This window comes from Lutra lutra, chromosome 7, assembly GCF_902655055.1.
Source record: "Lutra lutra chromosome 7, mLutLut1.2, whole genome shotgun sequence".
Classification (NCBI taxonomy): Eukaryota; Metazoa; Chordata; class Mammalia; order Carnivora; family Mustelidae; genus Lutra; species Lutra lutra.
Window position 1 is genome coordinate 63,001,800 of NC_062284.1, and position 17,970 is coordinate 63,019,769.

At 51.0% G+C, this 17,970-nt stretch overlaps 1 protein-coding gene across 1 annotated transcript; it reads right to left on the reverse strand.

Moving 5' to 3' along the window:
• Positions 1-98: 98 nt before the first annotated feature.
• On the reverse strand, positions 99-16,086 carry STRC (stereocilin). The gene is made up of 29 exons (XM_047737551.1): positions 16,041-16,086; positions 14,518-15,303; positions 14,406-14,430; positions 12,428-13,682; positions 11,366-11,428; positions 11,178-11,288; positions 10,843-11,009; positions 10,463-10,649; positions 10,223-10,338; positions 9,827-9,959; positions 9,288-9,470; positions 8,961-8,999; positions 8,634-8,801; positions 8,404-8,469; positions 7,874-7,999; positions 7,499-7,557; positions 6,585-6,708; positions 6,359-6,471; positions 4,677-4,812; positions 4,068-4,264; positions 3,778-3,868; positions 3,414-3,567; positions 2,612-2,781; positions 1,880-2,035; positions 1,359-1,501; positions 1,017-1,165; positions 667-764; positions 424-571; positions 99-228 (listed from the first exon to the last, which is right to left on the reverse strand). Exons 1-29 carry the CDS (start codon positions 16,084-16,086, stop codon positions 122-124), a joined length of 5,316 nt encoding a protein of 1,771 aa, XP_047593507.1. The 3' UTR covers positions 99-121.
• Positions 16,087-17,970: the final 1,884 nt, after the last annotated feature.

The following is a 17,970-nucleotide window of genomic DNA, read 5'->3' on the forward strand; positions in this document are numbered from 1 at the left end:
GATTCTCAGGTGGGTGGAAGGCATTAACATTTTACCCTATTCCTCATCGGCTTCCTGAGGATAATTAGAATGCATTTCCATTTGCACTTTATTAAAGTTTCTTTCCCAACAATCTCTCTCTTTAACTGTAGAGACAGGTTTGTAGCAGGTTGCCAAGGAAGCAGATGGTCAACGCCATGGCCCAGGAGGGTTGTGACCAGTCCTGAAGGCCCCGGGCTGTGCTTCGACCTATAATGAGACAGAGAATGGGAGGAATATTACACCTCTGTTCCCCAGGAACCACTAATAGATGGAAACTATCTGCCTAGATCCCTTTATTCCAGGGATCTCCCTGAGTGAGTCTTATGAGCCAGAGAGAACTAAGTTCAGGGTCAGATTCTGGGTCAGGAGTTGGAGGGTCAGGCTGTGCATTTGGGAACTCACCCTGCTGTTCTGGATTCTCCTTCCCCTCGTGCTGGGCCCATGCCACAGCTCGTCGCTGCTCAGGACTCAGAAAGGCCATTTGTTCAGGAGTGACAGCCATAGCCTGAACACTTGTGAGACTAGATAGCTGGGTGGGGCTGAACACCACCTGGGGGTGGGGACAGGAATCAGTGCATCCACTGTAGCCCCCGTTGGGCCCTGGCTCTTCATGGTCACCCCAAACGCCAGCCCATCAATACTTACAGCAAATTTAGGAGCAGGGATGACAGAAATAGCAAGAGGGGTGAGGCCCTGGATCTGTTCCTGCAGCAGTGCTGAAAGAGCCAGGTCTGGGATCCCTGCTGTTAAAGCAAGTGGGATGGGCATTCAAACGCTGTTGTATACCACCCTCCCCCCTTCTCTTCAAACCTACAGACCTTCTCCAACCTCTCCCAAAGTACCATACACCTTTCCCAACACATCTCCAACCTCTTACCTAAATACCTTCTCGGACTCCCACCTTAAGAATTCCAGAGCAGTCCTCCACCCAGTCCAGCCATGGTACAGAAACCAACCCATGACAACCAGAACCAGCAGGGGTCCAGCCTCCCTACCTGCTATGGTGCCGATTTCAGTGAAGATCTCAGGCCCCCAGTTACTGATGGGACCAAAACCACCAGGCAGCACAAGGAGCTGGGCCAGAACTTCCAGCTGCTGCTCAGAACACCGGAGATGCAGACTGCCCAGGAAGAGAGCTGCTTGGCTGTGGAAGAGTGGGGTGGAAGGGAGAAGATTCAACCATGGTGATAGGGCCCATGGTTGTGAGATGCGAGTAGAGACCGCTTCAAGTGAGGTCCCTTCCTCCCTGGGACCGCTCACTCCTTCATGAGCCTTCCAACCCCAGTGAGTCCACCTTTACCTCAGCACCACCACCCACACCCCCCTCCACAGGTGACCTAAATTCCCAACTGCTGATATGCCGTAGCTCCTCTGGCCGAAGTCCGCAGAGCGTATAACCCAGGGCAGTCAGGTGAAGGAAGTCCAGGTGGCTCACATGCCGGCCACTCTGCCGCAAGAAACTGGAGACCACAACCCGGAGCTGATACAGGGATGGAGGGCAGAGAATAAGGAGAGAAATCATGGGGAATTCTTAGAAGAGGAAGTGATTAGGGAAGTAACAAGCGCTACTGGACTATATACTTATATTCTTAAGACCAGAAGATCCACTAGCCATGGGGAAGGTTGAGGATCCAAAACTAGAAGGCCAGGGAAAACAGGCAGGAGGGAGTTTTACCTGTTCAGGGGCTCAAAGTGAATAAATCACAGAGTTTCTAGTGCCACAAGTATGAGGTATTTAAAAATAGAAAGAATGGCCAGGCAGGGTGACAGGAAAACATTCCTTGGGCTTTAGGTGACCTAGAGGCCTGGACCTGTGGAATGGATGTTTGGAAGGATATAGAAAAAGGGAAGGTGTTACCTGGACAGAGCTCCAGCCATCTATCTGTCCCAGGGTGCTCAGCACTCCCCAGTCCGCTAGGGTCAGCTCCTGTAGTTCCCGCTCTCCTAGACTTATTAAGAGCCGACCCAGCTGCAGGATCTGCTCAGGACGGAATCCCCGGGGAGGACCCCACAACTAGGAGAAAGAGAAGAACAATGTGAATGGAAAAGCATTGGTCTAGAAGTGAGAATGCTGGGTCTTAGTCATGCCTCTGACCTTAGCTGTGTAACTGAAGGCAAATCACTTGCCTCTCTAGGTCTTTAGCTTCCTCAGCTGTAAAATGAGGATGGTTTAATGTTCCTCCGACTAGGCTATTACTGAAAGATGCTAGAGTCTCAGTAGGGAAGAATAGCACACTCTTAGTCCATGATTTCTAAACGTTTATGTGCACCAGACTCACTGGGAATGCCTGTTAAAATGTAGATCCCTATAGCACTAAGATGATTCTTCAGTGAGCGGCATGGGACCCTTGCATCAGCATTTTAAAAACCTGCTCCCTGGATAATTTTTATACACAGTAAAGTTTGGTAACCACTGCTTTCTTCCCTCTACCCATTGCACTAGCTTCTTTTCCTCTGACTCCCTTCTCAGGATTCAAACTCTCTAATTCTTTAATCTCCTGTTTCTCCCATCTCTTACCCGGCTATCCATTTCCTTGTGTTCCACACTGCACCCAACCAGCTTCCTCATGTTGGCCTCTCTATCCCTAACCTGTTTTGCCTTGCTCATCGCTGCCCGTAGTTCTTCAGGCCCAAGTCCTGGGTCTCCTGCAAATAATGCCAGGCAGTCCTCAAAATCTGAGAGCTCCATCTCCGCAATCTGGGTTGCTGACCAGGCTGCTGGGAATGTCCCCCGTACATCTGCACAATTTGGCACAGGTTCTAAAGAGGTAAGGCAGGCACAGGGCATCAGTGTAGAACTAAACTATGCCCTGAGAGATATCTATAGATGGAATGACCCCTCCGACCTTTTAAAAGGGTAATGTGGACACTATGGGCCAAAGGATTACTATAGTGTGAGAATTACAGGACTCAAAGGACATTAGAACAAGTAAGTGATTAGAGAGGACAAGCTCCACATTATATAAATGGAAGACTGAGGGAGGTTGCCTAGGGATTTAATGGCAGGTCTAGATCAGAACCCAGGTCTCAGGTCCCAGAGGGTCTCCCTCCTACATCCTAAGCATCTTCCCAGCAGACAGCTTCATACTCTAGCATTGAGCCAAGCCTACGAGCTGGGTCACTGTTAACAGGGATAAGAGAATAGGAAAAGGGAAGTCCTGGGCTCAAAGTGCAATGGGTTCTAAATTTCTAGGGCTATAGAACCCTAGAACTAGAAAAGACCTTGAAGATCATCCCGCTAACCACTTTGGTTTGTAGATTAGAAAACCGAGTCCAGAGAACAGAAAGTGTGTAAATCTTCTCAAAGAGCACATCATACCTAAAGCCTAAAATTCTGATTCCATTGCTGGATATTCTTTCCTATAGACTTATGAATATTTGGGTAGTTTCACCTGGGAGATCTGCAGTAGGCTGTACAATCCCAGCTACCAAGGCGGCTTTCTTGGGCGCAAGCTGTGGACTGCCACATAGTTGTCCAACTCTGCTCTGCTCCCAGCTCCGCTGCTTCTCTAGGAGCCGCTCCAGGGTCTCTGGTCCCAAGGCTTCCTGTGTGAGAAGTGAGATGGAGAGTGCAGAGACCTAGAAGGTCAGGACCAGCTGCTGCAGCTCTAATTCTAAAGTCCTGTCTCTTTTTAGCAATTTCCCCAGATTCACGCTTTACAACCCTTGCCCCACACCTCCTTGGCCTTAGCTCCCCAGAACCAGCTCACCAGTCCCCTCTCTGCCCTTACTCCCTCCCTTGTTCCTTCACCTCACCCTGGGGATCAAGGAAATAGCTTCAGTAGACAGAGTGAGTACTAGGCGTCCAGCTTGTTCTACTTCACCCTGGCTCCACGACTCTGGCTTCCTGGGGGACAGGAAGAAGATCAGGGACTGGGATGCTGAGAGAACTGTGATGGAAAGGAAGGGGAAAAGAGGACATGCTAGGATTGGGGACTCAGGGCTCCAAGGACCCTTGAGTGTATTAAATGAGCTGCTACTAATGATGGTGGTTAAGAGGGTGGGTGTAGGATGAGTTAGAATTGGAAGTTTCCGAAGGTTCATACCCAAGAACAGGCTCCTGCGATAGGAGCCATCCCAGCTCTGTGGCAAATGGCTCTCCTAGGCAGAAGCCCTGCAGCTGATTGAGATGGGCCAGGAGGATCGGTAGGGGGATCCGTCGTGTACTCTCTATCCCCAGGAATCCAACCAAGGGGCCCAATGTCTCCAGCACTTCCCTTGAGACTGTTGTCTCCTTTGGAGCCTAGAGAGGGGCATCAGGCCTTGGGACAATGCATCTCTGACTCAGACGACCAGACTCTGATCAAGACACCAAAACCTTTGATTCTTCTCTCCCTCCAAGCTCCCAACTTGAAATCCTATAATGTTCACTGCCACTGTTTACTTTCTTAAATCAGGAGCCCAGATAGGCGGAGGCAGAAAGGCTAAGAGATGGAATCCAAAGGATTTCTGGGACTCCAGCGAATGTGGATAAGAAATAGGAAGCAGGTTCTCAAGGAATAGAACCTGGAGGTAGATCTAGGGGCTAGGGCCTTGTGGACAAGAACCTGTTTGACATCAGAAGTGTGGGGCTGGGCCTAGAAGACCGAGAGCATTGTCTGAGAGGTAAAAATTATCCAGGCAGCAACTCTGAGTCTGGTAGGTTGGACTCTTACCAAGTTTTGTAGGGCCCTCTCCGCCAGGGCTACACGGTGGACTGGGGTCAGTGCCAGCAGCTGCTCTGGAGCTCCTCGTACCAGCTCCACCACCAACATAATAGATTCATTGGACAGTCTCTCCATCAACTGGACTCTATAGCAATTTGACAACAGGGGCCCTCAGAAATGAGCCCTGTTGAAAAGAAACCACAGAACGCCACATTGCCCAGATAAAAGAGGTAACATCAGAACAAAACTTATGGCCCTGGACAGGATCTGATATTAAATTGCCCCAGATGCAATTCCCATCATAGTGTTTAAAGGGAGGGAACAAAAGGAATGACATACTTCTAGTATTCCCGAAAAGAAATGACCAATGATCCTACCATCTAATGGAACCCAAAGCCCCAAATATCAACTATCTTTGAAATTTCCCCCCATTGATAGATTAGGAGACGGGTTCCCAGAGGTGGTGGGATCTTACTCCCAGTTCCTCTCTTCTACAGCACTACCCTTCCTCTACTTGATGGGAGGAGGTCCTCTCTCATTTGTATCATGCTACACAGTTTACCAAGTTCTTTTGGGTGTTCTCTCATTTGATCCTTATGACAAGATCTTGAGGTAAGAAAGGTATTTTTCTTACTCTTTCACAGATGAGGGACTCAGGTCTTCCAGCCCATGGTCTAGGATCTTTCACCTTATCTAGGTCCTTGAAATTCTAAATTATCTAAATTAAAAAGATTTGAATGGCTTTTTTTTTAGAGCCCTCTTGTCCCCACATTAGGAGTGATATTGTATACTCTAGGGCTGCCAAATCTGGAACTAGGCTGTGTAGCACAAGGGCCAAAATCTGTGGAAAGGCCTATAAAAATGTAAGGATGAAGTCAACCACTTTGACCACCACCTCATCCCTAGGAAGGCTAACACCAGCCTTTTTCTACCCTGACTTACAGTTCAGATGGCGATGGGATAGGGATGGGGGTAAAATGGAAAAAGAGGCCTATGAGTGATACTCATAAACTCCCAGAGTCTGTGTGAGGAGGACTCAGGTTCATGAGTTTTCTCTCCCCACGACCCTTACCCATACTTGAATGTGCTCTACAACATTCCTGCTATGGGACCATCCAGCCTAGCCTTGAACAGCTCTTGAATTGTTGATGTTGGGAATTCACTACATCAATTTTCCTTATATTTTGCAAGACTCTGATTTTTATTCCTTCGTCCTTGCGATGCCCAATATGGCCCTTCAGAAACATGCCCATCTATTTTCTATTTGATAGCCTTTGGGGTATTTGAAGGCATTTATCATGCATGTTTCATACATGTTCTCTTTCTGTACTCCATTGGACACACTGACAACATGGTTGCTTAAACAGACTATAATCCTCTAGGGCAGAATTGGACCATTGCCTCCCTCAGCTTAGATGGTCTATCTCTATTAATGTAGCCTATTATATCATGACTGCTTGGAAGGCCACATCATAGTGTTACCAACCCTCAGCTGTTCCATGTTGGGACCATGTTCTGGGAACCAGTCAATACATAGAGCAACTTTGAATAGAATACTCTACTTTGGGCTATAACTAGTATCAGGGAACAGTCAGGAAAAAAACACCACCTTAAGGACACTTCCTAGGGGCAGATCTTCTACCCCAAGTTGAGACTTCTAAGGAGCCAGTTTCTCTAGTTGGAGCACTTACGGTAAATCCAGGAGTAGCTTTGCATCTAGCCCACTCAGTTCTGGCCCTAGGGTTGCCAACTCTGGCTCTGGCATGGTCATCCTCCGCTGTAGCTCTGCCCAGATACAAGCCCTCTGTAGGACAGGGTGGGGAAACATGTCAGGACAGACTTAAGCTTGGGAACCGGATTCTGTATCCAGGGTCCCTGCCTCCCTGCTCCAACTAATGCCTAAGCACCCCCTCTCACCAGGCTCCCTCGAACCCCAGTGGGCAGCTGATAGATCATGTGTACAACTTCAAGGAAGTCTGCCATCGAGTTGATCTGCTGCAGAAACTCACACGACATGCCCCCCGCCAGGGTGCCCAGAGCCCTGTAGGTGTGTGAGTGGACAGATGCTCATTCATCACATGCCACGGTCTGTCTGCTCATTGTATCAACACAAGTACAGATGCTCTTTTACGGTAACTTATAGTTTGAGATATGATTTTCCACGGATGTTCTCATTGGCTCCCCACATCATCACTGTTTATCAGAGAGGAAAATAAGCATTCACAGAGGTCGAGCGAAGTTCCCCACATTACTCTCCTACAAACATGCTAAACTGAGCCTAGCGCTAGATCTTTAGATTCTGAAGACCATGATTCTTCTACTGTGGGTAGAAGTTAGGTGATACACTTACTTATTCCTGTTTATTCTGCTTGGCCAGTGGTTCTGATTAACTAACCAGATCAAACTAACAATAGCAAATGTCTGTTGGGAGCTTGCACCGGGCCAGCCACTCTATTAAGTCCCTTAAATGCCTTATCTCATTTAATCCTTATAACCACATCCTATGAGGTAGGTACTATTTTAATTCTCATTCTATAGAAGGAAAAAACTGAAGCTTAGAGAGGTTAAATGACTTGCCCAAGATCACAAATACATGTCAGGGCCGGGACATGAACCCAGGTTTTCTGAATCCCTTAGACTCATCAGGGTAGTTGTGGTCCTGTGGGAGGGCAGGAGGGTAAAGGGAGAAAGAGCCAAGAGGGGAACCACAGGCTGGCACGATGTGTCATTCATCCCTACATCTCCCACCACATCACATGGCATCTGGCACATGGTAAGTGCTCAAAAATTGTTAGTCGAATTAAACTCACTGCGCAACACAGGTTACTCACTGCAGATTCCTGAATGTCAGGTTGGTGGGCACCTGCATCTTCTTCCAGAGAAACTGTGCCTACAAGAGAAAAAAGAGGAGCAGCACTCCAGCAGAGATAGTTGCCTAAGAACTTAAGATGCCTTGGACCCAGTCTTGCCTCCCCACCGTGTAGATCCCATTAGCCTCCTGCTCTCCCAAATGCACATTCCTCTCCGAGAGAGAGACAGAGACAGAGACAGAGAAATGGAGGATTAGGGAGAAGGGAGAAGAAATGAGCCAAGCAAGTCACATTATAATATATAAAGGATGCTCAGGCTAACGTGCCCAACGTAGGGCTGCTGGGTAAAAGAGGTGGGACACAGGGGGTAGTCCTAGGCTAAGTGGAGAGAATTACCTGCTGCTCAGACCAGGGCAGCTGGCGGTAGCGCCTTCGGTTAGCCAGAAGAGCCGTGGAGTCCAGCTGTAGCAGCTTCAGCGGGAGCAGGGGAAGCAGGCAGTCTGGCCAGGTAGTGGGGATAGGCTGCCGGTGGCCATGTAGGTGTCGCAGTGCAGCAGTAGGTCAGGGGAGCCACGGGGGCAGGAAGGGACCAGAGCTAGGATAAGGCTGGATGGTCTGCGCCACTAGAGCGGTACATGCCTGAGAGCCCTCACCTCAAGGTGGCTGCAGGCAAGTCTTGCTGCTATTTGGGCACCTGGTGGACTAAAGTCCTCTCTGAGCTTTGGTCTCTTTATCTGAAACCAGGGTGGTTGGCCTTGACATTCTAGGCCAGTGTGTTCTCTGGAACTGGGGAGGGCAACTAATGTCTTGGGTGGGGGGGCACAGAGCCAGCTGGAGTCTTGGGGGGAGTGTATGAAGCATCACCAGCCGTATGAAACCGCCCTTGGATGGGGAGAGGAGTTTATTTGGGAGATTGCCACACGTACCTGACCAGGGATACACAAAGCTGCACCGGCACCTGTCGTACCTATGTTTTTAACTCCATCTTTCACCTGCATGAGAATTGGCAGTGTGTGTGTGTGTGTGTGTGTGTGTGTGTGTGTGTGTAAGAAAGTGGAGAAGTGTGGGAGACCTTCCCTGGCCAAAGGGAAGATTCCCTGCTCCTTCCCCAGAGCCCACATCCTTAAGGGTCTCATCCTCCCTGCCACTCTCATACCCGAAAGGTCTGCAACAAAGCTGCGGTCTGGCAGGCTGAGAGGCGTGATAGCTGGGGGGCTAGGCAGGAGCAGGCCCCAATCAGAACTCGCCTAGGGATGGCCTGGAGTGTCTGGGAACTGAGGCCTGGCAGCAGAGGGTGCAAGGAGCAGAGTTCCTCCAGGGACAGCTGGGGAGCAAGAGAGACAAGAGTCCTGAAGAAGAGCAGCAAACCCAGTACAGTAAGTGGCAGGTGAGGAAGCATGGAGGGAAGAAAGGGGTAGATGCAGGAGGCAGGGAAAGGGGGACAAGAACCTCTGGAGGATGTTGAGAAGGGGCTGCTACTCACATCATGTCTGGGGAGGAGCCGTCCAAGCAGTAAAACAGCCTAAGGTGGGAGGGGACAGGAAACAGCAGCTTTCAGGTCCTGGCAGCCAGGTTTGAAACAAGTCCCGAGGAGCTACCCTCCAAAACTTCTAGCTCCCTCTCTACCACCCCCACTGACTAGCCTGGCCATGGATCTTCTTGATCTGAAGAAGGGGGGATGAGGGGGCCCTCCTTGGGACAGAGAAAAAGGAGGAGGCTCTAGAGGAACTAATGGTATCCCTGAATGTAATTCTCTTGACTGGTGTTCCCAGGGCTGGAAGGTGGACACCAGAGAGCAAGACAGGCCCACCTGGGCGGGTGTGACACTGGTTCCCCGCAGGGCAGGAAGCATGGCTCTTAGCTGGGGCTCTGACAGCTCCTGCAGGAAGCGGAGGCCCAGCTGAGGGAAGAGAGGGGCCCAGACTCGCAGCTCCCGGGGACTCAGCACAGCCCCTCTGGAAGAGCGTAACACTCCCAGAAGCTCATACGCCACCTGTAACCAAAGAAGTTTTGGGACTGGAGAGAAAAGATAAGTGAACTTTAAGCTTCCTGTCTGATCCCACATTTGGATTTCCTAGGGCCTGGTCTGGGACTTAGAACCAGGGTTGGGATAGGAACAGATGGGGTTAAAGATCTCAGAGGGTATGCTTGGGGTCTCATAAACCAAATGGCATAGGTCTGGAAGAGGTGGTAACAGATAAGAATGACCATGGATAAAGGAACAGAGGTGGCAGAGGTCGGGGAGGGCTGGCACTATTGTGCTCACGTGTGGTTGAGATGACTGGGCAAGCCCTCCACACTGACTCAAGAAAAGCCTGGAGTCTTGTAGGCCTGTGCCAAGGGGCTCACCCGTCCTTGTGGGCTGAGAGTCCCGTTGGCCGCACATTCCAGCAGCCCCCGTTCCACCGGCCCCATTGGATCACTCAAGGGTACCAAGCTCTGCAGCTCCTCAGGGCTCAGGAAACAGGCGAGGGACCCCAGCCTGAGAAGAGCACAAAGCTGGCCTTCGTGTGGTCACGGAAGCTGGCACTAAGGTGGGGACCACGTGGGTACAGAGAGTGGGCACTCTGACCACTAAACTAGGAAATACGGGTGCCATAGATAGGACTCTGTCCCGGAATCCAATACTGCCTATGTCCCTTGCTTACTTTCTTGCCCCTGCCTTCCTAGGACCCCAACCTATCCAGCAGCCATCCTCGCTGCTCTCCCAATGTGACCTTGATCACCGACCCCACAACCACTCACCTGCGCACCTGCTCCTCTCCATCCTGGATGCTTTGGTTCACCAGGCTGCGTAGCACATGTCGAGCGTGCCCTGGCCCAAGACCTGCTGCTGGCCAGCTATCCTCCAGGGCCTGGATCTGAGATGAGGAGGGGCAGCTTGTATTGGGGTCACTGTGGGACTCTTGTGGGGAGCTGCCGACCAGGACTCCTGTCCCACCTAGCACAAGATGGGCTGGTCAAGTTAAGAGGATCATGTCCTACCTGGTGAGGGCTGAGCTGCAGAAAGTTTTCCAGAGGGAGGTGGGGGAGCAGGGGCAGCACGGCCCACAGAAGTTCCTGGGACCAAGCAGGCACTTCCCCAAAAAGCTCAGGGGCCAGTAGGCGCTTTGCAAGAGCCTCCTTCTGTTCAGGCTTCATTCCTGGGCTGTAATCCCGGATGGCAGCCAGGCTGGGTAGAGAAATGGCTCTCAACCCTTGGCCCTGTTCCAAACAGTCCCCTAGTTCTCTGCAGCCCTACAATCATAGGCAAGGAGGAGACTCTCCCTAATTTTAACAGAGGAGATCTCAGAAAGGGGTTGCCCTAGGCTGGTGGGGTTGGCCTGACCCCAGCAGGATCAGGAGGGGTGGTGTAGGGTCCTCACACACTGTCGTTGGCCAACAAGGATGGTGGGAAGCGCATCAGGTCAGAGACAGCCAAGAAGGGGATGAGTGGTGACAGGTCAATGAAGAGCTGGGAGGTAAGGCGTGGGTACCGCTGGAGTAGCAAGGCTGTCAGGCGACCCAGGGCCTGCTCCTCTGATGGTGGTACCTGTGGGGGGCACAGGAATGGATCCTGGCTCTGGAAATGCTCAGCATCCTTGCAATCTCCTCTCGAGATCCTCCTTCCACTGGGCAAGCCCTCTGCACACTGGGTTCTAAGTGCCCTTGATTCCTAGATTTCTCCCTCCACCCCGGTTCCCCCTCTCTCAATACCCACCTGCAGCTGGGCCCAGGAACGGTGCATGAGTGTCAGGAAGCCCTGAGCAGCCTCCCTCTCTGCTGAAAGCACCAGCTGCTGGAGATTTTCCGGCGGCATGTGCAGGTATGCCTAGGAGTGGGAGGTTATGGTAGACACAGCCTCACGGGGTTGTGACCAGCCCACCCATGTGCCCGTCCAACTGTTACCTGCACTAGAATCTGCAAGGCCCAAACACTCTTCTCCCTCTGGAGCAGATCCCATAGCACAGGCTGGTGGGGAGACAGATAGGATGCCAAGAGATATTTCCTCTGTCCCTCCTGAAGCTTCCCCAGGCACTCCAACTCCTCTTGCTAGGATGCTTGTCCTTTGTCTGAAGCTAGGATGTGTGTCTCCTCAGATATTAAATTATTTTAGGCCAGGGACAATGTCTGTAACTTCTCCTGTATCCCTTTCCATGCCAGGCCCACTGCTGGCTCAATAAATAAATAAATACTTGGAGATCGGAACCAAATTGCTATGAATCTGTCTAAAATCATTTCACTGGATGCAGGGCTTGAGAAAGGTGGGCCCCAACGTGGAGTAAGGAATTTTTACATACCCTGCAGAACCTAGCAAAGTGCCTTTCATAAAACAGGGAACCAATGAATGACTTATGGTATTTATGTATTCTAGTCCCCTCACTCTACAGAGAAGAAACAGAAGCCCAGAAAACCTAAATTAAATTATTTGCCTAACACCACACTAATTTGTAACATAGTTGACCCCAGAACCCAAGTCTTTCAATTTGTAGTTGCCCTGAATTTTTCTCATTTCTGCCTAATCTTCCTCTATTTTGCCAGCCTCCGAGTCTCACTCTCTAGGGACAGAATTAGGGCCCTCCAACTTGATCCCTTTCCCTTCTGGAGCAGCAAGGGGGAGAGTCAAAGAGTCAGAATAATGAGATAACATTTATCACATGTTTCTGTATCTTGCTATATACATAACCCACAACATGTCTTATCTTATGTAATCCTTACAGCCACCCTACAAAAAAATTGGCATGAGTATTCACCCTCATTTATAGATTAAAAAAAGTATTGCCCAGAGAGGTTAAATAACTTGTCCAAGGTCGATCATAGAACTAAGATGTGAACCCAAGCCTGTCTGACTCTAGAGCTATGTGCTTAAACCACTAGAGTATACTATACTATTATCCTCTCAGCATTAGAGAAATCATTTGGAGGTCCTTCCCTCTGTTCCCAGGGCTTTCACCTTGGCAGATCACTTACACTGAAGCAAGCCAGCAGCTCCATCTTGTTTGTAACAGAGCTGGGGCTTTCAGTGGGTTCGAAGCCCAGCGGGATTGGCAGTTCCTCCTCTTTCAGGTACTTTCCGACCGTCCGCAGCACGCTGCGCCGGCCCTCTGGGCGGAAGGCATCCCAGAAGGAACAGTTGTCTGGGAGACTGGAGAGCATCAGGGCCTGCCCCAGCATTCCCTGGGCCTCAGTGCCCCCGGCCCCTGGACCCAGGAGAAAGGTCAGCAGGCGCAGGAGATAATGTAGGCGTGTGGAATGGGCAAGGGCTGGTACAGAGGACTGACAGCGTGGCAACTGGGATAGCATGCCAAGCAGGAAGGGAGCTGGGGCCAGGCACAATGGGGATGGTCCCAGTGGTGGCAGGGAGGGCAGAAGAGGGCCCAGGAGCCCCTCTAGGAAGCAAGTGTCATTACCCCCACGACTTATCCTGCACTGGCCTGCGAGCCAAGGCCAGAAGGGTGCCAGGGCTTCATACATGGTGTCGTTGACACAGACCATCATCAGGAAGCTGCCCCCATCTGGGCAGCGCTCCCCACAAGGTCCAACGTGGCAGGGTGGGAAGGCAGTGACATCTGGGGTGGGGCCCTGGCACACATGCTGAACCCAGGCCTGATTGCTGGGGGGGACAGCCTGCAGACCCGCCTCTCCACACAGCCGCTCAGCCCACAGAGTCTCGTTCTCCAAGAAGCAGCCCCAGAAGATCTCTGGGGTGAGGGGCACAGGGGGCAGGCCTTCAGGACAGCTGGTGGGGGGTGGGAGCAGGCCAGCACACAGCTGCTTCACCAGGCGGCGGTTGGGGCCAGACAGGGCTGAAAAGGAGAGGTTGCTACATATTGCCTCCAGGAACTGATCGGGAAGCTGGTCATGGCAAGCCTGGAGCCAAGCTTGGGCACCTGGTGCCCACGAGACTGCATACCACACAGCTGTCTGGCAGATGGCAGCAGGGCTGGGAGGGGGCCTCGGGGTGGCCGGCTTGGCGTGCTGGCAGAGCAAGTGGATGGAGAAGTTGGAAATGCTGTAGGGTGGTGCTGGGTCTGAGTGGTTCTCACAGAGGGCCTCCACAGAGATGGCTCGCCGTTGGCGAGGGCTGATGTGGGCTGAGGGCTGGGAAGCCCTGGGCAGAGGCACACCCGTGCTCAGGCAGTGGAGGAGGGCAGGGGGTGGGGGTGGTGATCCAGACAGAAACCCCAGCGCCTGGACATCCCAGGAAAGGTTGTGCCGGATGCCCCTGGGTGTAGAGGGAAGAGCAGTTTACATTTCCTCCAGTTGAACATTCTGACCCTGGCCCAGAGCCCTGCAAGGGGGGTAGCAAGCATAGGCTTTTCCAAAAGGTCCCAGGGACCATAGATGTTACTGGTTTAGGTGGAAATGGGAGAGAGATCTGTCCTGCCAAGGACGAAATCATCTAGGAGGAGCCCCAGTTGGAGTCCCTTCTGTCCACCTGGCTCCTTTCTTTCTCCTGTCTTCATATGCTTTTAGGTAGCATAGGTCCAACCCTTGGTTGGCCTCATTTCAGGAAGTCTGCCGAGCAACTGAGGAAATCTGACTGTGCTCTGGCATTGTTATGCTGAAATAGTAAGTGATGGAGGAATCCAGTCTTGTCCTTTCTTCCCATATCCCATCTCTACAGGGTAACATTTATGAAACATTGTGTGCGAGGCACAGTTCTAAGTGGCTTACACATACAGTATCAACCCACTCAATCTCTTTCCACAACTCTATGGTGGCTAATATTATTTATATTTTATAAGTAGGGAAACTGAGGCATAGAATGAGAATGTAATCTCCCCAAGGTCACATGGCTAGGTAAAGGTAGAGCTGGGACACCAACCTAGTCAGTCACGCTCTAAAGCCACTAAACAACACCCCTCCCATCAGTTCTCTCCTCCACCCTGGAGGCTGACTTCCCAGGCCCAATCAGAACATCTTTCCTGGGAAGAGAGTTACTTACCATAAAAGCAGCTGCTGAAGGTTGCCTAGGAGGGAAACAGTAAGGAAGAGGACTCTCCTAGTCTAACCCCTTCTTTGCCCTGCCACAGCCCACCAGACCTGGCAGCACTCACCTCCCTGGCACTGACCATTGGCATCAGGCTCTGGTTGCCCCAGGATGGAAAAGACCTCATCCTGTAGGGAGTCGGTGACACGGAGCAGCACCTCCTGGAAGGCAGCATAGAGGGGGGCCCCCACTGTGCGCAGCAGGCCTCCCCAAAGAGCCTCCTTAGAGCCCAGCTCCCCCACTGGGGTGAGCAAACCCAACAGACCCTGCAAAATGTGGGGGGCTGGCTCTCTCCCATCAAGGCCTGTGGCATTGGTGGGGTCTACGCTGGGCTGCACCTGCACCAGGGTCTGCCAGCGTGTACCCTCTAACAGCAGCAGCAGAGAAGGCAACCAGTCAGCCACGAGGACACAGTCAGAAGGCCCATCACGGGTACATGGGGGGCGGGTAGGGGTAGGGGGTCCCACAGGAACTAAGGCTCCTAGCAGCGCCTCTGCGAGTCCACCCAGCACACCTGCCTGGTGCCCCAGGAAGTCCCGGGGGGTCTGCTCCTGTCCCAGCAGTGCCAGCACATCCCCTAGCAGCCCTAGCATTGGCTCCCAGTCTGGGCTGCCTCTCAGTGTCACTAGGAAATCGTGGAGCCGGAGGGCAGGGGGCTGGAGAGGTGGGGGCTCCCCCACGGGTCCCTCTCCCATTCTCCCAGGCTCAAAGGAAGAAGAAATGTTGGCTAGGAGTGCAGAGAACTGTGAGCGGCTGAGGGACCCAGGGGGAGCCTGGTCCATGGTGGAGAGCAATGACTTCAGGAGGGAGAGCCCGGGGTCCAGGGACTGAATCCCAGTAGGGACCAGAGTCACTGTAAAGAGAGAAACAGGAGCTCAATCAAGGGGAAGAGCCTAGAACCCAATTCAGCCTTGCCCTGGAACCCAGCCCTAGCTTAGATCTAAAGATGAAGCTCAGGGTTTGGTGAGCTGAGTCCCTTTACTGAATCAGCCTACAGGAAGTCTTGACCTGCTTCCTTTTCTTCTTCTTCTTTTTTTTTAAGGTTTTATTTATTTGACACAGAGATTTATTTGACAAGTAGGCAGAGCGGCAGGCAGAGGAAGAGGGAGAGGCAGGCTCTCCACTGAGCAGGGAGCCTGATGTGGGGCTCAATCACAAGACCCTGAGAACATGACCTGAGACGAAAGCAGTTGCTTAACCAACTGAACCACCCAGGTGCCCCTTGACCTGCTTTCTTAACCTTCGCTTTCTCCCTAGCTCCAGTCTCTACCCATCTTCCTTTATCTCTCTCTTTTTTTAAAGATTTTATTTATTTATTTGACAGAGAAAGAACAGGATAGCACAAGCAGGGGGAGTGGCAGAGGGAGAAGGAGAAGCAGGCTCCTTTGCTTAGGAATTGCCAATGCCAGTGCAGAGTCCATCCCAGGACCCTGGGATCATGACCTGAGCCGAAGGCAGATGCTTAACTGACTGAGCCACCCAGATACCCCTTCCTTTGTCTTTTATAGAAACGAGTTAATCTCTGCATTCTTAAGTCTCTTTTTAGCAACCGTTCCTCTCATCCCCAGCCCTGCTCGCTGTTCCTCTCACCTGCACAGGATAGCGGCAACAGCAGAGGCCAGAGGCTCAGAGCCATGTTTCCAGGTGAGCACCAGTAAGAGGTGAGTTCTGGTTATTCTCACCTTGCGTGGGATAGCCAGGTAAGGGCAGGGCACCGCAGGCAGCCCGAGTTGCCACTGACACTATAGTGTGGTCTTTCAGGAAACAATATCTGTAACCTGACAGGTTTGTCACCTGAGCCTCTGAATACCTGATCCTCTGGCTTTGGAAAAAGGTGTGCTTCTGTGAGAGGGACCAGTTATAGGGGATCCCAGGGGGCCCTTGGTGGAGCCTAAGGCTCCTAAGGAGCCTATGGAGACAGCCTCAGTTAACAGCCAGGATGCAGATAAGGGTGTAATCTGGTAGGGGGGTGGCATTCTGCAGAAAAATGTAAGAAAACAAAGAGGATCCAAAGGAGTTAAAAAGCAAGTAGGATTCGGAGGAGTCAAGGAAGAAAGGGGACCCAGAAAAAGAAGCTGGGCAGCCAGGTATAAACAGAGAAGAGGAATAAAGACCAAGTTCTGGTCCAAGGACATAACATTTAGGAAGAGGAAAGCTGCTTTCAATTCAGTCCAAGAACCACAAAATGCTCAGAATGGGGCAGGACTTCAGAGGTTACGTAGACAAAACCTCTCATTTTATGGATGTGCGACTTGCTCAAGGGGCCATTCAAATGTTTGGGTTTGCCTTCTGGCTCTCTTCCTGTGGCCTAGGTGAAAGACCTGTAGAAAATTCTGAGCTGAGAAAAGAGATATAAGCCAGATTACATCACTGTGCAAGGGGGCTACTTCACACACTCATACATGAATGAACACACTCACGCAGGCTCACACACACAAAAAGAGAGAGTTCTGCTCATAGATCAGAGAGATCCCGTTCAGAATAATTGGGTCTGGTCAAGGCGAGAAGTCTTTTCTGTCCTCCATTTAAAAGCCCAAAGGCTTTTACCTGATACCAGCTCTAAATAGTAATTCAACACTGAGGCTCCACTTAAACAATTATTCTGTCCCTCTTTCCTCAGAACCCTCCTCTATTCTATCCCCCAAACCCACACATTCAAATATATTATTAATGAGCTTCTGCCCTAGGAGGTTCAGTTAGGATCATAGAATTTTAGAACTGGAAGAGACCTGAGGGAATCCTGTGGTAAAAATTTCTCATTCTGTGAATGAGGAAATTGAGACCCCTCCCTCCCCCACACACAAAATGAAATGACTTGGGCAGGCCTCCAAAGTTGAGGACAGTGCTAGGATTTTCTGAGACAAATAAAAATTCAGGATTAGTGAAATGATCTATTGTACCCCTTAGCTGATATTTTTCCTTTACCCATTAAAGTTACCACATCCAGTCTGGAAAGCAGAGAGGAGAATCAAAGAATAAGACCTGGATTCCCAATAGTTTTCTATCTCCTGGTTCCAGCCCATCCTGCAATCCATCTGAATTTCTGCCCTTGGTTGTATAACAACGCTCTTATGATAAATTCTCCTTTTTTGCTAACATAGCCCAAAAACTGAAATGGCTTGGGTTCAAATCCTGGCTCCAATGTTTACTAGCTGTGTGTTGTGGGCAGTTTCTTTTCTTTTCTTTTTTTTAAGATTTTATTTATTTACTTGACAGACAGAGATCACAACTAGGTAGAGAATCAGGCAGAGAGAGAGAGGAGGAAGCAGGGTCCCCAGGAGCAGAGAGCCCAACTCGGAGATTGATCCCAGGACCCTGGGATCATGACCTGAGCCAAAGGCAGAGGCTTTAACCCACTGAGCCACCCAGGCATGCCTGTGGGCAGTTTCTAACCTCTCTGTGTCATAGTGCTCTTTTCCATAAAAAGGAGAGATACTAGTATAGACTTATTGAGAGGATTAAATTAGATAATGCACTTAATGTACTTAGCACAGTATGTGGCATTCGTCCAACAAAGAAT